Here is a 25,647-nt window from a genome sequence, read left to right as displayed (position 1 = left end):
CAACGTTCTTATCCGTTAACTCTTTCAGATGAACGGCTCATAAATCACCTTGACGCGCTCCCCGTTGGGGAGAACGGATGTCTTAACACCACCGATCTTCCCCGTCCAAGAACACGCTACATGTGGTCATTGTCCACGTGAGGAAAGTCACTTACTCCTCATCCGGGTCTCACATACATTTCTTATGAAGGGCTTTCCGAGGTGATTTCTTTTAGTTGAGTGCTTCTCAAATTGTCATATACAGTCAGCTAGGGATCTTCTGCAGAAGACTCAGGACTCAGCTGCAGGGGTTGGAGGCCAGGAGCCTGCGTTTCTAACCAGCTCTCCAGCGCTGCCATGGCAACGCTCAGGCGCGCACTTGGAAAAGTAAGGTTGCAGTTGTGCTGGTCTGAATGAGACGGTTTAGTCTAATATTTCAGAACTGGCTATTGTGATTATCTAGAAAAGCTACTCATTTTTATTTGACCAATTTTGCATACCATTTCCTTCCTGAACCCAGCAGGTTTGCTCGTTGCCATGGAGACCAGGTGGTGCTGCCAGGGTCTGGGGAGAGGGGGGACGGTCACGCAGGTGCTCACAAGGTGCTCTGGCATCTGGCATCCATGCCTAGAAGTCCGGGCAACCAGGCAGCAGCACCCTTCCCCCCCCCCCCTTATGATGTTACCGTTCTGCATGATTTAGACTCAGACTCAAGTGTTTTGCACATCTTAACCTAGAGCAGGTGCTCAACAAACACCTGCTGGGTATACGAATCTAGAGCAACCCCCCCATTGTTCTGGCAGATAGGGAAACTGAGGCCTAGAGAGAAGAAGCCTCTCTTTTGGAGCTGAATTATGGGCCTGGTGGGAATGAGATCTCAGGTTTCCTGTCTTCTACTCGCAGGTCCACCTGGTGCTATGCCTCGAGAGAGACATCAAAGGAACACAGTCCAAGACGAGGAAGGCTCTAGAACCACAGAGCATTAGACCCCGGAGGAGACAGACCCTAAGACCATCTTATCCAGGGTTTCTCAAGCAAGGTGTGTGTCTGAACTACCATACACACGCCTGGGCCTCACCCCAGAAGAGTCGGATCCAATAGGCCCGTTGTGGGCGCCACACGATCTAAACCATTCCCAGGTGGGTGACTCGGTACGCAGCCAGCTTTGGAAACCACTGTCCTGACCCAATCTCCTTGTTTTACTGAAGATGGAGGTGAGGCTGGGAAGGGTTGCAGCTTGCTGACGGCCGCACAGAACCATTCCACAGGTAGACCTGAGCTTCCAGAAGTCAGGAATCACGTCTAGTCATGGGCTTCCTGACCAGGAGAAGGGGAAGGGGAAGGGTGGCAGAGGCTGAGTTTGAACTGGCAGCTAGACCCGGCATCCCCATTCTCCGAGCATGGTGACAGGCCAGAAAAGTCCTGTGTGCGAGTAGGAAACGCAGTGGTTTAAGGGTTGTAATTTGAGAGACGTAGCAAGCTTTCTCCCCATCTTAAGAATGTTGTGCAGGTCACATGGCAGAGTGATTAACAAAGCAGAGACCTCTCCGAGAGTCAGCGAGAGAGTTCTTACCCCAGCTCTGCCTCCAGTATTAGCAAATTACTTCACCTAAGCCTCAGTCTCCCCACCTGTAAAATGTGGCCATCAGCAGGACCCACCCCTCTACCCTAGAGGCGAAGCACCTGACACGTGGAGCCAGACGGGCTGGCGCAAATCCCAGTTCTGCTGCTCGTTGGCGACGTGGCTTTTGGCAAGTGACCTCTTTATGCCTCGATTTCATGACTTGTAAGACAAAGACATTAAAAGTCATTTCCTCAGAAGATTATTGTAAGCATTAATGGATGAGTAAAGGTCCTTCAGCTCAGAACCTGGTATGCCTTAGGCCACAGTCCGTCTCTGCTCTGTCTCCTCTCCTCCTGGGCTGCAAATACCACCTGACTAGTGCCAAATGTGCATCTTGAGCTCCTTCCTCTCCTCTGAACGCCACCTCTGAACAGCCAACCACCTGACAGACAGCTCCTCACTCTGCTCACCTCAGGAACAAAATCAGATGCACGGAAATGTGTGCAGGCTGGTCTGGGCCCCCTCTGCCCCATCCCCAGGCACCTTCCCCAGCCACGCTCTTTCCCCACCCGCAGCCCTGAGAGTCCTCTCTTCGCCGCTGACCAGCGCTCGGCCGCCCAGACCAATCTTCAGGACAGTGAGTTCACGGCCATCGAGCCTGGGCCAGTGTCCAATTTCCACACACTGGGCTGGTTCGTCGGGCTCAGAGTATTGTGGCTTCCTCGGCCCTACCCCAGGCCCGCAAGGGCAGAAAGCCCCAGTTCGTTTCTGGGGCAGCCATCCAGCAAACGTTGATTGCCTGGCTCTGAACTCTTGCTTGGGGCGTCTCCTCGGCACCCAGCGGGGGCCCTGGAGCAGCACGGGGCTGGGTCACCTGTCCAGAGGACTAGAATTCTTCTGTCCAAGGTGGACCATTAGTAACAGGGACAGCTTACGTTGAGTTTCCAGAGCACCTTGCTTACTCGCAAGTCGGATTTGAAACTCCAGAGACAATGGACTCAATGACATGCATGTGTTCATCCCCCATCCGCCAGCCTCTGTGCACTGCTGACCCCGCCCTATGTGCCCGGCGCCGGGCGAGGTTAGAAGCTCGTAGGAAGGAATCTACAAGGACACGCACGTCTCTACTACAAAGAGTAAGGCAAATGCCCACCAGGCCTCTACTCCCACCTGAAAGAAGAGGCTAAAACATTACCCTCACTTGGGTAACTGGTAAACACACTTTACTGAGCACTTACCAGGTACGGGGTGTTTTCATGTATTGATCACATACTGATTCTCATGATAATCTTTTGAGGCAGGTGTTATCTCATTCCTACATGAGGAAGAAGACAGAGGCTTGGCCAAAGCCACGCAGCTACTGAGGACCAAAGCTGAGAGTGAAAGCCTGTGCTCTTTCTCCTGACCCTGTGGGCAGGCCCGGGAGAAACACTGCATCCTCGGGCACAGAGAGCCATGAGGGAGAGCCAGAATCCCCCTGGGCCCGACCCCAGACTTCCTGTCACTTCTACACTGACCCCTCCCCTCACTCCCTCACCAGTCAGTCAAAGACAATTCTCAAGCACCTCCTGGTGCAAAGCTCTTGGGGAAAGAATGAATTCTGTATGACGATTGTCACGGAAAGCTCTCGGCCCCATAGGGTACGTAAGTAACGAGAGGGCAGGGTAAAAGTTAAGAAGTACAGCCAAAGTGCTAGACTAATTCAAGGGCAGAAACAATTACTTTGGGGGCGCCTGGGTGGCACAGCGGTTAAGCGTCTGCCTTCGGCTCAGGGCGTGATCCCAGCGTTTTGGGATCAAGCCCCAAATCAGGCTCCTCTGCTGTGAGCCTGCTTCTTCCTCTCCCACTCCCCCTGCTTGTGTTCCCTCTCTCTCGCTGGCTGTCTCTGTCAAATAAATGGATAAAATCTTTAAAAATAAAAAATAAATTAAAAAAAAAAAAAGAAAGAAGCAACTACTTTGGCCATCTTGAAGAAGAGGAGGCACCGAGAAGGGCCTTGGGAATGTTTCGGTCTGAGGCCGCGATGCGGGGAAAGAGCTGCTGAGGTCTGGGAAAGGGCTCAGGGGGAGTAGGGAAGGCGGAGGAGTCCCGGGGGTTGGAGGCAAGCGCACCTGAAAGAAAATAGCAGGAAGTTAAGTTTGGAAACGCACGGTGAACGTTCGATAAATATTTACCACCTGGAAAACCAAAACAGTACATCTGGGCCAGATCACAGGGACCTAAACCGCCAAGCTACGGAGTCTGGCACCTGCTGGTTTACAGAGAGCCACTGATGTGATTTTCTGATGTCCCCCTTGGGCAGGTACGGGCAGGGGCGGCTCCCTACCAGCCTCTCCCGGCCTCTTCGCCAGAGCTGGTCCCACAGTGTCAGCAACCCTGTCCCCCACTGCTGTGTCATCATTTACTCCCTTTCAAGTGCCTGGCCCACACCCAGCAGCCCCCACACTGCAGCCCAGAAAGCTTCCTTCCTGGGGCAGCGGGGCCGAGTCATTTGGAAACCTCTCTCTGATGAGCTCCGCCGTGATCAAGGTGCTGATACGGCAGGTGGGCCGGCCTCGCTGTGTCCCCAATCGCAGAGGTGAATGCGGTGGTGAGTTTCGTTGGCCCATCACCTCCGCCTTGGGCCTGGTACACTTTCACTGCCGGAGATGGGTGTGGATGCCTTTGACAAATGTCATGTCACCATCCTGCTTCAGCCGTTTCCTGCCTTTGCCTGTCAAGGCGGCTCTGTCCGGCCGGCCCCGCTCTGGGTCATCCAGTGCCGGGCGTCCAACCTACCCCCCTCCCTGCTGACCACAGCTCCTCCCTCGAAGAGGCTCTGAGAACATGGACATGGACAAGATGAACTTTTTGCCATTTTACTTGACATCTCATCTAGACAAGCAGGCTAAGCGACCCACGGGGGGGGCCAGCTCATCTCTTGCAGCCCACTGGATAAACTCGGGTCGTCCCCTGACAGCTGCCGAGCCTTGGTTTCCTTATAAATAAAAGAAGCTAAGAAATCCTGGTTGGCTTTCTCCCCGGGCTCGAGACGAGGTCCACCTGAGACAAAGAGTGAGAAAGGACTTCATAAACTATAAATTAATCTGGGAATATTTTGATTGTGGGTTATTAGTTCGTGAAGATTGAGTTCACGCTATTATACTCTCCCAGGGCATCCTGTTCCTTGTCTTCATAGCACTTTCAGATTTTTAGAATTGCAAGTTATCATTATCACTGTGCACGTAAGCTTCTCTAATGCCCGCCTCCCCTCCGGGCTGTAAACTACAAGAGGCCAGGAGTCGTGTTGAGTTTTGTGTCTCGTTGCTTTCCCAGCGTCTAGTTCAGTGCCTGGCATGCAGTGGAGGCTGAAGGAATAATCCGCTGATAAGTTATCTGAGGACCCCCACCCCCACCCCATGCCCACCCATGGTCACTGGAGACATCCATTAGGCCAGCCTGTGTTGTTCACTATAAACCCGGGCACGTAGCAGGCAACAGATAAATGTTTTTTGAAAGTTTGAAATGAACAAACGTCCTTAAACACCCGTTTCATTGTGAAGTGCTCTTGCTTCTGAAGACTGTGCCGTGTTTCGCAGCTGCTTGCCGGCAATCCAAATGCCCGACGGGCTCTCCATGCCGCTGGGCACTCGCTGTCCTTGCCTCGTCCTCTTCCCACGTTCTCCCCTGCTCCAGTCCCGACAAAGTGCCCACCACCCTCTCCCCAGCATATATATGCTTGTACTGCCTGCAGGCCTCTGCTGGGCCTTGGGCTTTCCCCTTTCCCTTCCTTCAAAGTTGTGCCTAAACATCCTTCCTTTCCAAGCTCCTTTTCAAAAGCACGTGTGTGGGGGCGCCTGGGGGGCTGAGTCAGTTAAGTGTCTGCCTTTGGCTTGTGTTGTGATCCCTTTGGGGCTCCCTGCTCAGCAGGGAGTCTGCTTCTCCCTCTGCCTCTGCCTGCCGCTCCCCCTGCACGTGTGTGCTCTCTCTCTCTCTGCCAAATAAGTTCATTAATTAATTAAAATCTGCTAAAAAAATTAAAAGCGTGTGTGTGTGTGTGTGTGTGTGTGTCCAACAGCACTTTGTAGCCATGGAAGATTTCTATCTGGAAAAGACCTTCGCATACGCGATATTATTCAAGACAAACAGTAGCAAGATTGGCAGTGTAGGCATCTTACAAGTGTACAGATTAGGAAACTAAGGCTCAGAGAAGTTTTTTTTTTTTTTGGAGGGGGAGGGGGAAAGGGAGAGAAGCAGACTCCCCACTGAGCGTGGACTCCCACCCGCCGCTGATGCAGGGGCTCCATCCCACAACCCCGAGATCATGACCTGAGCCGAAATCAAGAGTTGGACACTCTGGGGCACCTGGGTGGCACAGCGGTTGAGCGTCTGCCTTCGGCTCAGGGTGTGATCCTGGCATTCTGGGATCGAGCCCCACATCAGGCTCCTCCGCTATGAGCCTGCTTCTTCCTCTCCCACTCCCCCTGCTTGTGTTCCCTTTCTCGCTGGCTGTCTCTGTGTCGAATAAATAAATAAAATCTTAAAAAAAAAAAAAAGAGTTGGACACTCAACCGACCGAGCCACTCAGGCGCCCCTCAGAGAAGTTCTATTTGTAATGTGTATCCCTGGGACTGTGACTTGTTCGTGGATCTCTGAAAGCAGCTTGGTTGAGCGACCTCCGTTAAAGAGAGAAACAGATTGAGAGGGAGGGGGGTAAGCGAAGAGTAAACAGGATGAGTTATGTCACACGTACCAGGAATAAGCATTATTTGTGAAACGTGTGAGTGCACACACACCAACAAGGTCGTGATGTAAAACCTACCTGTTTCCGGGGGCCGTGGTCAACGTGACGGGGTCACAGGGCAGGCTGGCGGTCACTCAGCAGCAGCGGTCAGAGTGGAGGCCGCGAGCGGAGGCCGAGAGCAAGCAGGGAGGCCCCGGGGCTGAATCTCCGCAGGGCCCGCGTGGGCCGCCGGGAGGCTGGGTGCTCCCGAGAAGCCCGCCGTGGGCTGTTTGCCGGCTGTGTGCGGCGTTACCGGCCGTCCTAGAGAGGCCTCAGCTACTAGCATTTGTGGGGAGAGGCTGAGAGCGGTGCAGGGCTGGGTGGGGAGCACCCGTGCGGGACACCCGCTGTGTCAGGGCACAGCCCACTGTGGGTACCAACCCCGCGTAGCCTGGGGAGCGGTTCTCAAGGCGTGTTCCCAGGCCGGTAACATCGGCATCCCCTGGACGCTTGATAGAACTGAGAATTCTCAGGTCCCACCCCAGGCCTCCAGAATTAGAAACTCTGAGGGAAGGCCCAGCAACCTGTGTTTAACAAGCCCTCCAGCTGATTCTGAGGCCCAACATCTGAGACCCATTTTCCTAGGGACGCTCTTTGGCACTCTGTGCTTGGCGTGTCTTAAAGGGCTAGGCAGGGTCCCGTCTAAAAGCAAGCTTGCTGGAAAACAGAAGTGCTGGGTCTCCGATGTGGACCTCTTGGTATAAAATCCAGCGTTCTTTCACGGTTTATGTGGCACATTCATGCACCGCACTCGTGTGTGAGGGAACGCTGGGTTTATCCTCCTTGCTCAGTCGCCTTCCACGCTGCTGGCCTAGGCCCGCACGGGGTTCACTGACACGGTACATTCATACATACCGCTTTGAAAACGCTCTCCAGGTGCGTGTGTTTATGAATGTGCAAACTTGCGCACACGCATCCGTTCCAGCCTTCTCTGTTCGGCAGTGTGCTCCCAGGACAGAGCCCGAATCCTGCCACCCTTGATCTGCACATTTCCCCTCTGGTGGAAGTACAGCTCCTTCTCAGTACGCAAACACCTGATCGAGCCCCCGACACCCTCACCCTGGCCACACAGCCCACCCCCCGGGCCCCGTTCCCAAGCGCACTCATGGCCCCTATAACCTTGAGGTAACCTTGATGTGCCTACCCGCACCTGCAGCCCATTTCCTCCCTGCAGGACTCCTACCTATTACCTAATGAGAGAGGAGCTATGCGTGGGTGCTAGTTCCCCGCACTGAGAACCTTACCACCCCACTTCCTGTGTTGATTTGTATTGTGCTTCTGGGTCCCCGGTGCCTGAATGAGCTGTTAACACTCACAACTACTTCCTACTACTGCCTGGAGCTCAGTTTCCACATGTGTGATAATGTGATAAAAATACCTAACACAAGACTCTTCAGAGGAAGGAAGGAAATAATGTGTGTGGATTTCGCACACTTCATGGCACGTCGTGAGTACCCGATGAGCAGACCATGAAGAGTGCAGGCCGTCTTCCCTCTGGATAGCCCGACGAAGGGCCTGTTTGCAAAACCACCCCTGAGAGAAGGGGCTGTGGTCTGGTGGAGAGATCCTCGGGTTTGCTGTCCACGGAGTCGGCTTCTGACCCTCACTCTGCCAGTTACTCTCTCTGTCATCACGAGCAAGGAACTGAGCCTCTGTTTCTTCACCCCCCCCCACCCCGGCCCCAAACCATGGTCAGGGGATGGTGTCAGTATCTCCCACACAAGGTGTTTCGAGGATTAAATAGGATTAAATGTGAAATCAAGTTAAATACAAAGTAAAATTAAATGTCAAAATTGCAGAGCTTTGTACATCAGTAAATGCTATGCAAATGTCACTGTTGTTCTCCTTTGGTGCCTAGAGAGACACCCAGGACTCCCCCAGGCCGACTGGCTAGGTGGGGACCTATGGAGCTCTGTTCTGAACAGTTGGGAAAAACTCAGAGAAAGAAGAAGACAAGATCTCTGCCCAGATCAGAAGAGAGCGTTTCAAGTTAGTGGAAGAACAGGGGAAAATCCCCAGCCCATTCCCTGCACCCAGCACTCTACAGAACAGCTTCATTTTTCGCTGGGATGTGGGAAATGAACTCCAAGACAAGTGATTGTCTCTGGTTCCCGGAATAAATAGAAATTTAATCTAATCCATGAGCTGCGAAGTAAAATCACTGAGAAAATTCGCTCGAGTTCATTGATGCCGAGCAGCTACTGGCGAAGGCTGACGCAAGCCCACTCTGGGCAGGACCCCCAGCGGTCATAAGCCTGGAAAACAGTTCAGCCTCGGGTAGCTGCCTGGGGTGGGGGATTGGGAAGCCACGTAGCAGGAGTATGAACAAGTGGCACGTTGAAATAAAATTGGGGCTGCATGATCTGGAAGCTCTCCCCCACCCAACCCCCACCATCTGATTATCACACACAGGTGGAACCCCTGCTGTCTCATCTTTAAAGTCAAGGGATCACAGCCTAGGCATCGCTCTCTCTATTGGGGGGGAGGTAGTCTGGCTTTACGGGTTTGAAAGTCATAAGATCATCTTTTCTACCAGAGGCAGTTACTCTCTGAACCTTCAAAGGCAACATTAGAATTCAGTCAGGAGGTATTTATCCATTTAAGGCAAACTGAGTTGACCATCAAAAGTCAGGGCTGGGGGGCGCCTGGGTGGCACAGCGGTTAAGCGTCTGCCTTCGGCTCAGGGCGTGATCCCGGCGTTACGGGATCGAGCCCCACATTAGGCTCCTCCACTGTGAGCCTGCTTCTTCCTCTCCCACTCCCCCTGCTTGTGTTCCCTCTCTCGCTGGCTATCTCTATCCTGTCGAATAAATAAATAAAATCTTTAAAAAAAAAAAAAGTCAGGGCTGGGACAAGGGGGCCCTGGGGACCGACAGTATGTCCTAGCATCTGGAGAGACGGGAAGGAACATCTGAATGGGTCCATGGTGCAAGAAGCATCAGGAAGTCAAGGGCCTGGAAAGGAGTTTGGGTGACAGTCACAGGTTCCTCTGCTCCATAAAACCCAGGTCAGCCATTGAGAAGTTCACAGATACCTCTCTGCCCCACACCGTCATAGCTGAGAAGCAGCCCTGAGCCTCCTCCCGGACCCCATCTCTGGACCTGCAATGCATCAAGGGAAATGGGCAACTGCGAGAGAAGGTCGCAAGAGCAATTCCTATCTTGTCCAGTGCGCACTGCAAACTCCTCCTGCCTCCTGCTGCACCCCGACATCATCACCGTCATCGTCGTCACCGTCATCGTCATCACTACCATAACCACACCCCTGCATCTTGAGTAATTCTTTCCACATATTTTTTCATGCAATCCTCATTATTTCCCACACTCCCTAACCATGCACCCTCTCCTCCAGGCACATCAGATCTTCGGTCTATCCCAACCTTTAATGTCCAGCTCATGTCCTACTTCTTCCATGGAGTCCTCCCTGGCCTTTGAGAACAGTGGGTCTCTAACAGCAGGAAGCGGAGCTCTGTTTCTGGCATCGTCCTGCCAATATTTTCTGGGATAGACTGAAGAATGGTACGCTTGTCTAAGCTGTTAACACAGCACAGATGACTGAACCAGGATTTCAGAAGTTCCCCTTCGTAGGCTGAGGTGATGCTCTGGAACCTTCAGAGGGAGGTTTGTTAGGCGTGTTGTCAAGAGGAGTGGGAGCCCGAGGAAAGACCATTTTAATCACAGTTATGTACATACGGAGTTTTGAACAAGGAAATTCTTGTCTTTATATGTTTTATCCTAGTCAAATAATATGTGGACCATTAACCACAAATCACCCAGAGGCTGACGAGGGACCCAGAAATCATGTCCTTTGAAGGAATCCGACTGAAGACACCCAGAATGTGTATTTTGAAGAGGAGAAGACTAGTGGGGATGTGGGTTCTGTCTTCAGAAAGTGCTTATTAGACAATCTGGACAGAAGTCAGTGCCAGGACCTCTGGGATGAGTTACAGGGTGACACACTTTGACTCAGCATGAGGAGTAAGTTTCTAACGATTAAATCGTCCTACCTTAAACACAATCTCTTAAGAGGAACAAGTTTCTTACTCCTGGTGATGTTTGTCTAATACCGGCTAACCTTCTGATGAGGATGTAGTGACAAGAATCTTGCATTTGCTGGGGGCAGGGGAGGGACAATGAGGAGGGACTGGTTTATCTTCCAAATTCCCTTCCAATTCCTATATGATTCTGTATGCTATATTCCTTCCTTTTGTGGGGGGAGGGGCAGAGGGAGAGGGAGAGAGAGAGAATCTTAAGCAGGATCCACTCCCAGAGCCGAGCCCAATGGACGCAGGGCTCCATCTCACAACCCTGAGATCATGGCTTAAGCTGAAATCAAGATTCCGATGCTTGGGGCGCCTGGGTGGCACAGCGGTTGGGCTTCTGCCTTCGGCTCAGGGCGTGATCCCGGCGTTATGGGATCGAGCCCCACATCAGGCTCCTCCGCTATGAGCCTGCTTCTTCCTCTCCCACTCCCCCTGCTTGTGTTCTCTTTCTCACTGGCTGTCTCTATCTCTGTCAAATAAATAAATAAATTCTTTAAAAAGAAAAAAAAAAGATTCCGATGCTTAACCTACTGAGCCCCCAGGTGCCCTTATGTTCCATCCTAATCAATGTCCTTAGAGTAACAAAAACGAATGGAATGTATCAGTGGTTTGGAGGGGCAGGGGTGTTCGGGTGTGGGGCTGGAAGAATGGGGAGTGCTTAGCAAGCATGGGACACATGAAACATTGGGGCAGTTTCCTCCTGAACGTTTCAGCACTGGAAGTACGGAAGAGGAACTCCTACCCCTTGTCCTGGGGTTCTTCCTCCTTGAAAGCCGTTGCTGAAGCTAGTGAGTGAATGAAGAGGGGAAAGACGGGCCCCAAGAGCCCAAACAGAGGCCAAGAACTCAAGTTGTTGAAGCCCAAGAAAGCTGTATTTGCTGGGGGCGCGGTGGGAGTTGTAAGCAAGGTGTATGGAAGGGAAAGAAGGGGGATGAATACGCAGGAAAAGATGAAGGAAGGCACTGGAAAGGGAAGAGTCCCAGCAAATGGTAATCTGGCTGGAAGGGAAGACGATGACAAGAGCAAAGAAGCAGTATGTCCCGTGTGGGTATCCCGGCGAGCTGTCACTATTTTTACGTTGTTATGGACCAAAAGAGGCAATGCCCTCTCCTGGAAGAAAAGGCACAAAGAGGAGACGTGGAGGGGACATTGATCAATGCCTACAAAGGGGCTTCTTAAAGGAAGGGGGCCTCAGACAGGACAGAGTTGAGGGAAAGGAGAGGGTTGCATGAGCCCGTGGGAGTGGCAGCCTGGTGTGGAGAAAACACTGAGTAGGCAGTCTGGAAAGCTGGCTTTGAGGCCCAGTTTTGCCTCTGGTTAGCCGTGGGTTCTGGGGTTATTCCTCTCCCATTCTGAACCCCGGGGTCCTCCTGTGTAAGCATCTATGCCAGCTGGGTAGCCTCTGATGTTGATAATTAGGTGCCAACCAAGTTCATTCGTAGTTAGAACATCATTCTTTTTGAGTCAGAATGTGATTCTGTGACTACTTATATTTTTGTGCTGGTAATTTGGGTAATTTCATTTTTGACTTCCAGTAATGTTTTAGTGTTGTTCCCTTTGAAAATTTTTAACCTTTCTCTCCTGAACTTAAGCTGGAAAGGGAAGGGGTTTTGCCCCTGCCTGGGCCAAAGGATGGTAGCAAGTAGGGTGACCAAGTGTCCCCATTTGCCTGGAGTAAGGGGTTTCCCAGGACAAGGGACTTTCAGTCTGGGGCGAATCGGATGATCCGTCGCCCCAGTGGTGAGCAAGGTGAAGATTTGAAGGCGGCTGGGAGAAGAGGTCCTGGAAGGGCTCTCCTCCTGTTCCCTTTCTATGTGGACTTTCCCTTGTTGCCCCACTGACTGGTGTGGTGGTTTTCATTATAAGGTACGACTCCCTTATGGGGAGGTACAGGGAGGAGAAGCCAGGGGCAGCCGTCACACCCGTCACAAGCCCCATTGAGGCAACCATTGCCAGGAAAAGGGCCGAAATGCTTGACTAGCACTGATGCTGTGGGGATTTTCCCTTTTTCTTCAAAAAAAAAAAAAAACAGAAAAGACCCAGTGGAAAAAAAAAGTGATGAGCTGTGAGGCAGACAGTGGGTCCTACGCAGCCCCAGGAGACAGTGCGCAGCTCATTTGTTTAAATTTGCAGCTGTCGGCTGCCACCTCGCTATAGGCACAGGGAGCCTCTCCACATCAGTCAGTGACCAGCCCGGTTGACATCCGGCTACAAGCATGAACTACCCCCTAACCCTGGACATGGATCTTCTGAACTACAACCTGGAGGACGTGGTGAGTAGAGACAGATGGTCGCCCAGGCCCTCCTTGGAATTCTCAATAGTCTGTGCCCGGGGCCCAGGGAAGAGGGGCTAGCTGTGGAGCCCCCTCCCGCTGTGGGTTCGCAAAATCAAGGAGGCAGGCCCCATGGTTCTTGCCTTGTCAGACTGTAGTTTCCCATTCCTTGGAGGAAGCAGATAAGTAGAGCTGTTGCTTGAAATAGACATTCTTTCGGGGGAATTGGAAGTACGGGTTCCGGTCCTGCATCCTCCCTGACTTGCTATGTGACCTGGAACGGTTCACTTTGCCTCTCTATTCTTCAAAAGAAGATCCTCTCCTCATCTCTTGGGGCTGGAATAAGGGCCCAGATGGGAAAGTACTTTGGAGGTTTTCTTACTGTCAGGAACCTGGCATTGCTCCAGGATATTTATTCGTCTCTCGCTCTACAATTCTCTCTTCGGGGTACTACATTTTGTGTTGGATGGAGAAGTTGAGGATTTGGTCCTGGCCCTCAAATAGCTTACAGTCTATCCACAAAGGAAAAAAAAACCCCACCCACTAGAAGCTCAGACAATAATTATGAGCTGAACCGTAGAATCGTGAGACAAGGTGGTCAGCAAGGGAGAGGACCACACACTGGGTGAGAATCTGGGGGCACAGGGATGCCAAGTTGGTGGGAGAACTCTGTGTTAATCCTAGAAATGTTTTAAAGCATGTTGTGACCCCCCTCAAAAAACTGGAATCTCTAGAGATAAGGTATTCTTGGATGGGCTAAGAAAATGGTCCCAGCATCACTCTGCCACCCACCCAAGTCCCTCCTGTGAACCAGAGTGGTTCAGTTGACCCGGATCCCAAAGGATGTGTGTAGGGNNCAGCTTAACAGAGACCCAGGGCTCCTGTGTACAGGCAGGAGGGGGCTGTTCACGAGGATCTTTTGGGAACTTCTTTCTTCCTTTCTTCCTTTTCCCCCATGGCCAATGGCACTCCTAAGGAAAGGACTTCTCTTTGAGCTGCACTCTGGGCTGGATTATAAACGATCCAAATCCTTTCTCCTATACCAACTGGCTCTCCTGACCCTAAACTCACCCTGAGATGTTCCCCAACACCCTCTAGCTCCACCGGCTGGAGTCTCTTCTAGAATTCTACCAACCATGTTCCCAGACTTGCTTGGAAAAGTCTGCCTCTCACTTGCCCAGATCCCAAAGCTTGGAACTCTAGGTAACACAAGGGGAGAAGGTGGGGGGGAAGAGTTGATTCCCGAAAGTCTGGCCTCTCAGATCCAATCCCCAGATAAAAACAGAACCATCCGTCTAATCAGACCTGCTGCGTCACCTGTGGGACCCAATGTGAAATGAAAATGCAGGGCTCCTTCTTCAAAAAGTATGAAGATTTTCAAGATAGCAACAGCAGAGCATTAAATCAAGCATAGAGCTCTTCTAAATGTCGGGTCACCTGCCCATGAAGTTGACCCCGAGGGTAATCACCGAGTTTGGGCGACACCCTAGACCAGACTAGAATTCCACCGCCCTGGCAAGGCACCGCGCTCCCACCCTGGCTCCCACCCTGGCCCCTGGCCTCACCTGATTAGGTTAGTGGGTGTTTTCCTCTGCCCACAGCTCCGAGCTGACCACGAACCCTGACCCAGTTGGATAACACCGTAACCTACCCAAGACCTGGCCGGTCCTGGCTTCTGAGAAACCTCAAGAGTTTCCCCTAACTGCATGCCTCACTCCACTGCGTGACCTACTAGAGACAGGTGGTGGCAGAGGGCAGGGGACAGCAGGGCATGGCCCATATATGAAAGAAAACCGACAGCCCAGGGAGACAGACCTGGCTCCTTGCTGCATGTCACAACTCACATACGTGGTCTTGGGCCAGGCATCCCCACACGCCTGACCTCCCTCGATCAGTCTAGTCGGGAGCCGGGGAGTCCTGGGACCATCCAGGCTCTGGAGTTCTCCCAGCAGCTCCCAGTGCCTCACCCTGCCCTCCCTTGCTCCCCGTACACTCTTTCTCTCCAGGGCTCTTACCCCCTTGGGAGCACAGACCTTCTCTCTCCCCACCACCCACTCACAGCAGGGTGATGCACAGTTCTAACAGCCACCTCGACAGTGTCTCACGGCACAGAGACCCTGGGATGGCAGAGCAGCGAGCATAGTAGCTTGTACCTAGTAGCTTCTCAATACGTGTTTACTGACTTGGGATGTATTAAAGGTCCTAGCCCGCCATTTCTCTCTGAAGTTAGTCTCGCTTCTACGCTTTTTACTTCCTATTCCCTTTCCTGCCCTTGTCCAAACCAAGTATTGGTTCACTTTCCTAGAAGACAGGATTCACCACTCTAATGTTAGGTTAAGAACTGAGGGCCCTTGGCCATAGCCAAGTGTTGGTCATCCTGTCTTCCCTTCCACCTCCTGAATTCTAAGATCAACTCTAGCCACTTACAATGTCCATTTTTAAAGGTGAGGTGCTAATTCCCATAAACAGTGGACCCCTATAGATGGCTAAGCACATCTATATAACTCTAGAGGGCTAAGCACAGGGAGTAAGGAGCCAGGTCCCTGGGGTGGGCCTACCAGGGACCCACCCTGCTAGGAAGGCAGATGTAGGCAGACCTAGAAAAGTCTCTGTTCATAGGAACCCTGATCTGGGAGTGCAGAGCCCCCCTTGACAACACTGGGGCCTGGGCTGGGGTACCTACAGGGTCCAGGCAGAAACTGCGCCTCCAGCCTCACCCTGCACCCCAGCCAGGAAAGGAAGCTGCTAGAGAGCAGAGCAAATCTCGCCCGGCCCCGGAACCTGGCTCCCCCAACTCCTCCTCAGTGATGATCCCCCAAAACCATTTCGCTGTGACCAGAGCACCACAGGCTGCAAAGCCTGTCCACATGTACCATCTCATTTCATCAAGAAGGGGTAAGGAAGAGGAACCAAAACCGGGCTGTCTCTGGGCTAAGCCTAGGGTGAGGGAAGGAGCCCCCCCTCAAAATAGATCAAAAGTCCCAGAGGAATCCCAGGGGAGGACGCCTCAACTGGAAGGGGAGTGACCTGAGGGGTGAGAGATGAGGGAGAGACCCAGAGCCAGCCTGGGGAGAGGTCAGTGTTGGGGTGAATCTGGGCTGGGCCATACAGACCTCAGTCTCCATCAGGAGTTCTTGCCTTAAGGACCCAGATCCCACCCTTCTGGCAGAATATCATAAAAAGTGGCCATGGATTAGGCGCTGAGAATCAAGACACAAGACTGAGTAGTCTTTCAGGAATGACAGGACGAAATCTTTCACGTGGTTACTGAACCAGGAGATAGTTTCAAGAGTTGGCTGTAAACACCTAGGATACGTGTCTACCTATCCTTCAGATGGTGTGACTGTCCCCAAAGCGCAAACTGATTTTGGGGCGCCAGGAGAGGACCCCCCCTTAAACCTAAAGACTCAGTGCAAAGGTAGGAGTAGCTTCAAGTCTCCCCCCAGAACCACATGCAGAGCAGTACCGTGTTCCTAATGGCCTGACCCCAAACCCCGGGTAGAGAGGAAAGAGGAGCCTGGCAGTTTGGCTCCTGAAAGGGGGGGGGCAGGGGGCAAGGGGGTGTTGTGACGAGTGGCAAGCTGGAGTCTCAGATGGTCTTTTGGGAGTGTGAACCCTCAAAAGGAAGAGTGAGGTTAGGGACGCAGGCCCCCATTTGCGCCCTTAGCCCAGTCTCAATCCTCTAGATCCTCTCCCCTCCCAAGCCATGGAAGGCTGGAAGGAGAGCCGGCCCGGCTGGCCCCATTCACAGTTCCTGACTCTTGGTTGGGAATATCCAGACAGGGACATAGAAGGTGATGGAGCCTGCGTGTGCTCCTTATGTCCAGGGCGCTGACTTCCATCTGTGTGCAGATGCCTCCTACAGCCAGGATGACTCAGGCCCCTGGCGTCGTGGGGTTCTGCTTGGATGGGCCCACACTCTGCAGCCCTGCCTTCGCCTGGGCGCTGAGCAGCACGGTCCGTCTGGGGCATTCTCTGGCTACAGGACAGACGAGCTAGGGAAACAAAGCCCCCACGCAGGTGCTGAGCTCGACGGGGATCATGCTGAGAACACGCTCAGCCCTGGGCAGAGCAGGAGAGCCAGAGAATCCGAGCCATGGGAGCTGCGTGTGAGGGGCATTTGAGGGCAGGGCCCAGCCTCCGGTCCAGGGCAGGAATCCCTCCCTGCACACCTGAGCTCAGACATTCCTCTTCCTCCCAGGGGACCCAGCCCCCTGCTGGAGAGTTCTGCCTGGGAGAAGGTTCTTTCTCCTTTAATGGAAACACCCCGGACCCCAACCTCTGACCATTCCTCCCGCTCTGCCCTATAGAACTTCCCACGATAAGCCCGTCCTGCCCTCTTGCCCACGGCCGCTCTTCTAGTCCTCGAAGAAGGCAGTTCTCTTGGACTCCAGTCTTCTTCTGCCCAGACTCCACAGCCCAGTAAAACTTCCTCCCAGGGCGGGGATTTCCAGACCCCTCAGCAAACTGGTCACCCTTGTCCAGACCAAACAAACCGGGGTGGTGTCGGCTGCCCACCTACGGGTTTCTGTTCACCTAGGGTGAGGTGACAGCAGCCCTTTTAGCAGCCACGTCACCCCATGACTCATCTGAAGCTGGCGATCGACACATTCTCGGGTCTTTTTCCCATCAACTGTCGGTAAGCCAGGTCTTCCCTAAACTTGTCCCCAGACAGTTGAAATTTTACGCGCGGGTCTCGGTCTCTCCGTTGTTCCCTACCAATTCCATCTGGTCAGTTTGGGCCTCCAGTTCCAGGCTGTGGAGAGCTCTACATTGTGGAAGTGCTCCCCAGCCATGTCACCCAAGACGGGGAGGAGAGGCTAGGAGAGGAGGGGGTCCAGGATGGACCCCCAGGACTCCCCGTCAGCCCCTATCCCACCTGCTCACACAGAATCCGGTCAGCAAACGTTTGCTGGTCTGCCCGCCGGGGGGCAGGGCTGTGATGCACTTGCCCCCCCTCCCCCCGCCCTCTCTCCTCCTCCATACCAGGACCTGGAACATTCTAACTCCTTCTCCTGCCCTATCCCCAGTGCTCACAGCAATCTTCTACCTAGATTCCTGGCTCAGCGCTCAGCTGCGTCCTGCTCCTCGTGTTTGCTTGCCTTTTTGGGGTACGAGTCCCTGGCTTCTGTGCACGCTCTTGTCTGCCTAGGCCGCATGCTGTCATGGCCGACCTGGGCACGTGGCTGTCTATACCAGGTGCACACTGCTGTCACAGCATGAATGTGCGTGAGGGCCTTGGGCCCCTGTGGCTTTTGATGTCAAAGAATGAGTAAGCACTCGGCCAGATTGTCTGCACTGAGCTCCCTCCGGGTATGACTCTTGGAGGGGTCCATTTTGTGCCCCGCTCCCCACACTAGATAGGACCCATGATCCCTCTACTTCCCCCCAGAGCAGAGCCAACCTTGCTTCACTACCTCCCTCCACGGTTTGCGGAGGGGTGGAGGTGACCGACCCCCTAGGTATGGGAAGTGGCTTTGACATATACCACTCCCAAGCCCCCAAAATGTCTGTTTGACACCTCCTGCCGAGATGTACTAACAACTCCCAGCACCCCTCAAACCAGCTTCCTCCGATGTTCCCCTCCCTGCCTGAGCACTTTGCCGAACAAATAGCGCTTGGCGAGGAGGGAAAGATCGTTTCCCCTCAACCACCTTCTAAACCTGGGTTCTCAGGAGATGGGCTTCGAGGGTCCCGGGGGCACATCCCACTGTCCTGACTTCAAATGAGCAATAAACCAATCAGCCTGGCTGGTTTAGAGGGTCGGGACTTGAGTGGTTCTCATAAAGGGCCTTCTGGGCCAGATAGGCTGGCCGTACCTAAGACCTCCGCACGGGGCTGCAGGACGGCCAGGCTCCTCCCAGAGACAGGTGCAGTCCTGTCCCACTGATGGCCCCAGGCCCCCGCATCTCTTCGTCCTGGGTCTGAACTGCTTTGCTCTGCATGGAGACTACTCCTCTCGCTGTTTCCCCGTTCACCTCCTGCCGAATTCCAACATGAGTCAAATGTGGGATTTGATGACAATATTGGACATAGCTCCCAATATGGCGAGAGAACCCAAGACAGGCGCTAGGCTGTCAAGGGCATTGGGAAGAGCCGGGAACGGAAGAAGGGGGAAAGGAGTGTCTGAGTCTCCGCAAAGGCCCAGAGAGGGACTTGAGTAAGGTGTCAGAATACAAGGGCACCTGGTTGTCTCTGGGAACCTGCCCTCAGAGCCGTTTGGCATATATCTGTTGCGTGCCTGCCATGCGTGAAACACACGGCCTTGTCAGGGGGACAGAGGGCTTGCCTTCAGGAGCTCGCCGTCTAGTGAGGGCATGCACACGGCAATGCCCAGTGCCATACTAAAGACAAGCAGATGAGACCGTAAGAAGACACTCTCCTCCCAAGCTAGGCAGGCGGGGCGTGGGGGAGGGCTGAGTGGGACCTTGAAGGAAGCGTTGGCCTTAGCCAGGCAATCACGGGGAGCTCCGTACAGGGAAGAGTTGGAGCAAAGATTCGGAGACAGGGGTGCGTTGGGGTATTGGGGGCAGACAGCCACCAGAATGATGAACCTGGAGGACAGGGTGCCCAGTAGAGGATGAGGTTTGAAAGGTTTGAAAAGTCAGGGGAATATCTTGTAGCCATTTCAAGCCCCCACAGGGGAGGACGGACCTCATCCTGCCAGTCCATGGTTTTCAAATGAAAGTAGAGTTGTTTTTCTTAAACAAGAGCTTAGGTGTGAAACACCACATAAGACAAGACTGGAGAAGTCTGGTTTGAAGGCAAGGAGAGGAGCCGAGGCCCCAGGAAACCCTGCGAAGAGAGTCCAGGGGATCGTGCTGTGTGGAGTACCCCACAATCGGGTCTGAAATGGGGCTCTGTGGGCTAACCATCTTTCCCTAAGAGAACGTGCAGACAAACCTTCCTTTCTGAGGACCACATTGTATTCGACTGCATGAATGCACTGGGATTGGCTTACTCCAATCTTCTATTGGTTAATTTTATCGCACGACTTCTTTTTATAATTGGCTTTGCTATTAAATGTGAAATTGGGGGGGGGGCTAAAGATGAGAAGAAAACCCCGTGCTTACAGGTAATGGGGAAACAGTGAAGGACTTGACGCAGGACACTGATGGGATCTGTGGGTTGGAAAATCCCTGCCGAGGGTAGGGGATGGACAAAAGTGAAGAAGTTGCTGGAATGGGGCCATGGAGAGACAGTAGTCCTGGGCAGTAGGGTGAAGGAGGGCTGGACTGAGGCTGTGGTGGAGGGACGCTGGGGTGGGGGGAGGCAGACGGCTAGGTCATCGCACAAATGTATCCCCCACCCCCTTCTCCCAGACCCACTTGCCCCTGGGACCAGAAAGAAAGACACAGGCTGGAGAATGGGTCTGCCCACTGAGAGTGAGTGTGTAACCCACAACTGGGGTCCCCGGGTGGCAGTGCAACCACCCACTGTTTGTACAAGCCCCTGGCTCTCCTGGAAGAAGGGCAACGTGAGACCAACTAGAGCTTCTGTGCAGAGTATCCTTTCCCATCCTCTCCCTCCCTGGGGCTCATCATTTATAGAAGTGTCTTTTTCAACCCACAGAAGTTGGTTATAATTGGTTTTGAAACCATGGGGAGGGGTCTGGGGGAGGGGGCAGGGGGGAGGGGGAGCACAGGGCTGGGAAGTGAGGAGGAGCAGGTGTGGAGGGACAGCTGTGAGTGAAAGGTATGAAAACAGATACCATGTCTTCCTTTGCGGTTAGCTGGGTAAACAACCTGAGCACCGGTGGGGAGGGGCGGGGCGGGGCGGGGAGGAGGGAGGAGGAGGGAGGAGGAGTTTCCGGGACGAAGTGGGCATAGCATCTTCTCTTGGAAGAACACCACCCCTTCCTCACTTGCTTCTGGGGCAGAGAAGAAAGAAGAGGAGGGAAGTGCGTGGTGATGGGAACTAGCAGGGAGGGAACCCCAGAATGGGCTCTGGAGGTGGGTCAGTGTGGGTTCAAACACACCCGACCTACCGTTAGCAAGACACATTGGTAGGATAGGAATATTACACACCCAAGCTCGTCGCACAGATTAAACAAAACAGGCTATTACTACCATGTCGGTGATAATGAAGACATTCAGGAATAGGGAGATACTCCACGAAGAAGCCAGGAGGCCACACCAGCAGCTACCCAACCCCCACCCCCCAGCAAGATCCTAGTCTTTAATGCCCACTGCTCTGTTCAGAAATGGCCCAGATGGCTCCTTGCCCCAACCAGATCCATTCCCCAAACTGAAGCTCCTATTCCAGCCCGACAGCCCGCAGCCTTCCATATCTGAGGACACGTAAACACAAAGTAACTTACAGGTGCCCTTCTGAGAAGCCTCTCCCCACTGTACACACTACGTATCTCCTTGCATCTGTGTCACCACCCTGCGAGGCATTAGTCCCTTTTACAGATGAGAACTGAAGTTGGAGAAGGCAAAGTGATTGGTTCCCGGACACACAAGGGGAGATCGGGATTTGGTCAGCGGGACATATTGGGAGTACAGGGACAAAGGCGGCATGGGGGGTGGGGGGACAGGAGGAATCTACAGGGGCGTCAGGGCCCCTGTGTGTGGGGGGAGAGACGGGTCCTCAGCCCCCCACCCTGCTGTCTCCTCGCCCTCGCAGTACAGGGAACTGGGCAACTACAGCGACATCACCGAGAGCCCCACGGTGGAAAATCACCTCTGCTCCACGGTCGAGGGGCCCCTCCTGACATCCTTCAAGGCCGTGTTCATGCCGGTGGCCTACGGCTTCATCTTCCTCCTCGGCATGATGGGCAACATCCTGGTGCTGGTGATCCTGGAGCGGCACCGGCACACGCGCAGCTCCACCGAGACCTTCCTGTTCCACCTGGCGGTGGCCGACCTCCTGCTGGTCTTCATCCTGCCTTTCGCCGTGGTCGAGGGCTCTGTGGGCTGGCTCCTGGGCACCTTCCTCTGCAAAACTGTGATCGCTCTGCACAAGATCAACTTCTACTGCAGCAGTCTGCTGCTGGCCTGCATCGCCGTGGACCGCTACCTGGCCATCGTCCATGCCGTCCACGCCTACCGCCACCGCCGCCTCCTCTCCATCCACATCACCTGTGCCACCATCTGGCTGGCAGGCTGCTGCTTCGCCCTGCCGGAGATCCTCTTCGCCAAAGTCAGCCAACCCCATCACAACGACTCCCTGCCACGCTGTACCTTCTCCCAGGAGAACCGGGCAGAGACCAACGCCTGGTTCACCTCCCGCTTCCTCTACCACGTCGGAGGATTCCTGCTGCCGATGCTGGTGATGGGCTGGTGCTATGTCGGGGTGGTGCACAGGCTGTGCCAGGCCCAGCGGCGCCCTCAGAGGCAGAAGGCAGTCAGGGTGGCCATCCTGGTGACGAGCGTCTTCTTTCTCTGTTGGTCACCCTACCACATCGTCATCTTCCTGGACACCCTGGCGAGGCTGAAGACCGTGGGCTATAGCTGTGAGCTGAATGGCTACCTCTCCGTGGCCATCACCATGAGTGAGTTCCTGGGCCTGGCCCACTGCTGTCTCAATCCCATGCTCTACACTTTCGCAGGCGTGAAGTTCCGGAGCGACCTGTCGCGCCTTCTGACCAAGCTGGGCTGTGCCGGCCCTGCCTCCCTTTGCCAGTTATTCCCTACGTGGCGCAAGAGCAGTCTCTCTGAGTCCGAGAATGCCACCTCCCTCACCACCTTCTAGGTCCTAGTCCCCTTTGTTTCTGCTTTTCTTGGGGGATGCGGTGTTGCTGGAACCCCTTCCAATAGGAGCTGGGATCCTAAGAGCTCACCTTGGCCAGTATCCTCATACGGGGCAGCTAGAGCCAAGCCCTCTTTCCAGGACATCCCCGCCAGCTCTTCTTCCAGCCCCAGGGCTAAGCTGTAGTCCAGGGAGGGGAAGCAGCCAGAAGGCAAAGCAAAGGATGCCTATGCCCATCTGTATCCCCTTCTTTCATCGTAACCGTTGAAAGCTCAAGAAACAACTTTTACTTCTGCCCCTGCCAATTGGGAAAGTCAGTCCCCTCCCAGAAAGCACTCCGTCATCTTCTGGACCACGGACCTCCACAACTACCCACCTCTCCTCTCACCCCTCCTGCTGAAAGAAGCTAGAGGCTGAGCACAAGGGGGAGAGATGGAGGTCAAGGCAGAGGGAAGGCCAGCTGACAAAAGAATGTGTCCTTAACATCTTGGTCCCTAACAAACACAGACATCCTGCCAGGCTACCAGCCCCGCATCTTAACAGAGCAGGAAACTCCGACCGACCCAATCCAGGAAGCCACTCCTGGCTCTGACCTAAGTGGCACCAGGCCAGCCCCATGTCACCGGGCCCTAGGACATCTGCGGACTGAGGGCAGACTCCAGGCACCCTCAGAGATCAGCCAGCGCGCTAAGGAAGAACTAAGGCCAAGCCCGCGGAGAAAAGCCACTGAAAGAAAAGATTCTCCTTCCTCAGCCTCAAGGAGGGACAAGTAGAGACCAAAGCCAGCTGTCTTCTCTGCCCAGGGTGGAGAGGTCCCAGTATGGGCCAGGGGCAGTTGGGTCTGGAGCCCTGGTAGGTCTGGGCACTGATCAGGAAGGAGGCAGACTGTTCCTTCCCGCCCCCCTCTCCACAAGCCACACAACCAGGAGAAACTTGAGCAGCAGAGGGGTCCCAATCACACAGAGGGAGCACTTCGCTAAGTGTCAGAACAGAGATGTAGACCCCCAGAGAAGAACGACAGACTGGAAAGGGCCTCTGGGGGTCATCTCATCCAGCCCCCTGCCTGCGGGCCAGACCCAGAGCTTGCCACCTCTCTGGGCCTCAGCAAAAGCCACGAGGCATCCCCTCAGGCCGGGCAGGGTGAGAAGCAGGGAAGTCCCCAAGCCCCAGGAAGCTGAGCCCCGCCCGAGAGGGTACCACTCAGATGGAACCAGAGGAAACGGCTCCGTGCCTGCCTTGCCCGCCTTCCCCGGGGAGGGCTCTCCCACCCTCCTCCGCAGCCCTGGCTCTGGCTAGGGTGGGATGTCCAGGACCCCTGCCCTTGCCGAGGGCACATCTGGGGGGCCCAGTCCCACTCAAGGGCAGCCAGCCAAGCCCCCTGGGAGGTCCCCATGGTGGAAATCAGAGCTGTGACCCGGGGGAGGAGGGGGGAGGCTGTCTCTTCACCGTGGAACACAGGGAAAGCCCTGAGGGGCCCCCCTTTTCCCTCCCAGCATCCAACAGTAAGCTGGGCAGTGGAGTAGCCAGACACGGAAGCAAAAAGGCAAGAGGCTGGATTTTTAATTTTCTCTTTTTAATAAAAAGGCACCTATAAAACAGGTCAATACAGTACAGGCAGCACAGAGACCCCCGGAACAAGCCTAAAAATTGTTTCAAAATAAAAACCAAGAAGATGTCTTCACATATTGTATTTATATATTTATATTTATATATATATATTTATATAATGGTACAAAATGGCTGGGGGTATGGCCATGGATGGAGGGACGTAGGCTGGCCTGTGGAGTTCACCTTGGAAAGCTAGTCTGGTGGCGGAGATGGGGCAAGAGGAGAATGGGGAGGACACTCGGCCCTTTGCAGTCTGACCCCTCTCTCCTCTGGGCAGGAAACACTTAAAAGAGTCAGTTTGGGGAGCCTTGGGTCAGGGGTGGGGGGGCTCACTGGCCCAGATTGAGGCAGGGTGGGCAAAGCGCCTGGCAGGATGGAAGGCAGGTGGCCCCCAACCACAGGTGCTGGGGCCCTGGCCCCCGGGGCCCCAGGGAGGTGCTGGGGAAGGCAGGGGCCTGCAGCCAGCCAGCCCCAGAGGAAGCGCTTGACCTGGCTGACGGTGGACTGAGGACAGCACCAGACTGGGAAAAGTGGGGCAAATTCCCTTTGTAACACAGCTGCCAATGCAAGGCCAGACCCTGCAGATCAGAAAGGCTGGGGACGGGGCCATGGCAGAAGACACCTTGTCTAAAAATGGCCCTTGGCCCTGGAGTTCGGGCACAAAGGCCAGGGATCTGCCCTGCCACCTCACAAGGCAGGAAAGGAAGTGAGAAAAGGAGAAGTGTTTTACTCCTGGGGCCAAGGGGGCAAAACACTGAGTCTGTATGGCTTCAGCTCTGACCAGAGGCAGGTGGGGAGTTCTGGGAAAGAGCAGGGGAGCAAGGGGAAGGCAGTGGCTGGGCCTGGGCAGGCAGAGAGCCCCGAGCCCCGGGCAGCGGGACCTTGCCAGTGAGCGGGCAGGTAGGATGCGCCCTGCTTCTCCATCACTTTCTCTAACCCATCCTCAAAGGGCAGAGGCTGGAGGGAGACAGATCGATTCAGCCAAACCCTCTTCCTTCCGCCTTTGGTGGGAAGTGGGTGGCAGCTCCTGGGAAAGTCGGGGCCTGGGGCTTCCCCGGCCCAGGGCTGCTGCAGCAGGCACAGGACCATCTGGGCTGCTGGGCCACTGCTCCATGGCCCCGCTCAAGGAGCCACACAGCCTCCACCTCTTCCTCCTTTCCCCCACTCCACACGGGGGATGAAGGACTTCAAGTTCTGGCTAAGGTGTAGCAGCAGCGGATGCCAGACATCCGGAGCTGGGAAGCCAGAGCCCCGGGTCCCCTGTGTGGGGCAAACATGCGTGCCCGAGCACACGTTCTCCTGAATTCATTCAGCAGCAGACTGGCTGCCACTTTGGCGGGGGGAGGGGGGGTGTCTCAGCTCAGATGGGGCTCTCCAGGTGGAAGCCTCGGTGGTCTGACCTCAGTTTAGGTGCGGGGTATCTGTCGTTTCACCATCTGGGGAAGGGACCGGAATGGTAGCCTTACGGACCCAGAGACCTGGCAAACAGCGGGTGCGTGCGTCGAACTGCGTGGTCCTGAGTCCAGGGGAATGGAAAGGGGCAATAATTTGAAGAAGGGGGAAGGGAAGGGTTTAACCTTTTTTCTTGTTTGTGACTTCTATCAAAACACAGAAATACAGCACACACACAAACCCGCACAAAAGCTCAGCGTACTATTTACAGTCGCGGCTGGCGCCTGCCCACCTGGCCAGCCGCCTGCAGGGAGGGGTGGGAGAGGGGGTCAGC

At 54.4% G+C, this 25,647-nt stretch overlaps 1 protein-coding gene and 1 long non-coding RNA gene across 2 annotated transcripts; one reads left to right on the top strand and one right to left on the bottom strand.

Annotated features, from left to right (window-relative positions):
* Positions 1 to 2,746: 2,746 nt before the first annotated feature.
* Positions 2,747 to 5,431, bottom strand: LOC121102857. The gene is made up of 2 exons (XR_005834951.1): positions 3,501 to 5,431; positions 2,747 to 2,858 (listed from the first exon to the last, which is right to left on the bottom strand). It is a non-coding gene; the product is annotated as an uncharacterized LOC121102857 (long non-coding RNA).
* Positions 5,432 to 11,730: 6,299 nt separating this feature from the next.
* On the top strand, positions 11,731 to 23,994 carry CXCR5 (C-X-C motif chemokine receptor 5). The gene is made up of 2 exons (XM_008690002.2): positions 11,731 to 12,620; positions 21,249 to 23,994. The coding sequence occupies exons 1-2, from the start codon at positions 12,564 to 12,566 to the stop codon at positions 22,314 to 22,316; spliced, it is 1,125 nt and encodes a 374-aa protein (XP_008688224.2). The 5' UTR covers positions 11,731 to 12,563; the 3' UTR covers positions 22,317 to 23,994.
* Positions 23,995 to 25,647: the final 1,653 nt, after the last annotated feature.

The sequence above is a fragment of the Ursus maritimus genome, unplaced genomic scaffold, assembly GCF_017311325.1.
Source record: "Ursus maritimus isolate PB19 unplaced genomic scaffold, ASM1731132v1 scaffold_16, whole genome shotgun sequence".
Lineage (NCBI taxonomy): Eukaryota > Metazoa > Chordata > Mammalia > Carnivora > Ursidae > Ursus > Ursus maritimus.
Note: the sequence above shows the minus strand (reverse complement) of the source record. Positions and strands in the feature narration are given on the sequence as shown.

Excerpts from the sequence above, each read along its gene's own strand:
- CXCR5 (XM_008690002.2), top strand. The coding sequence starts at position 12,564 with ATGAACTACCCCCTAACCCTGGACATGGATCTTCTGAACTACAACCTG. Across the intron at positions 12,621-21,248 it reads ACTACAACCTGGAGGACGTG|TACAGGGAACTGGGCAACTA; the intron begins GTGAGTAGAGAC and ends TCGCCCTCGCAG.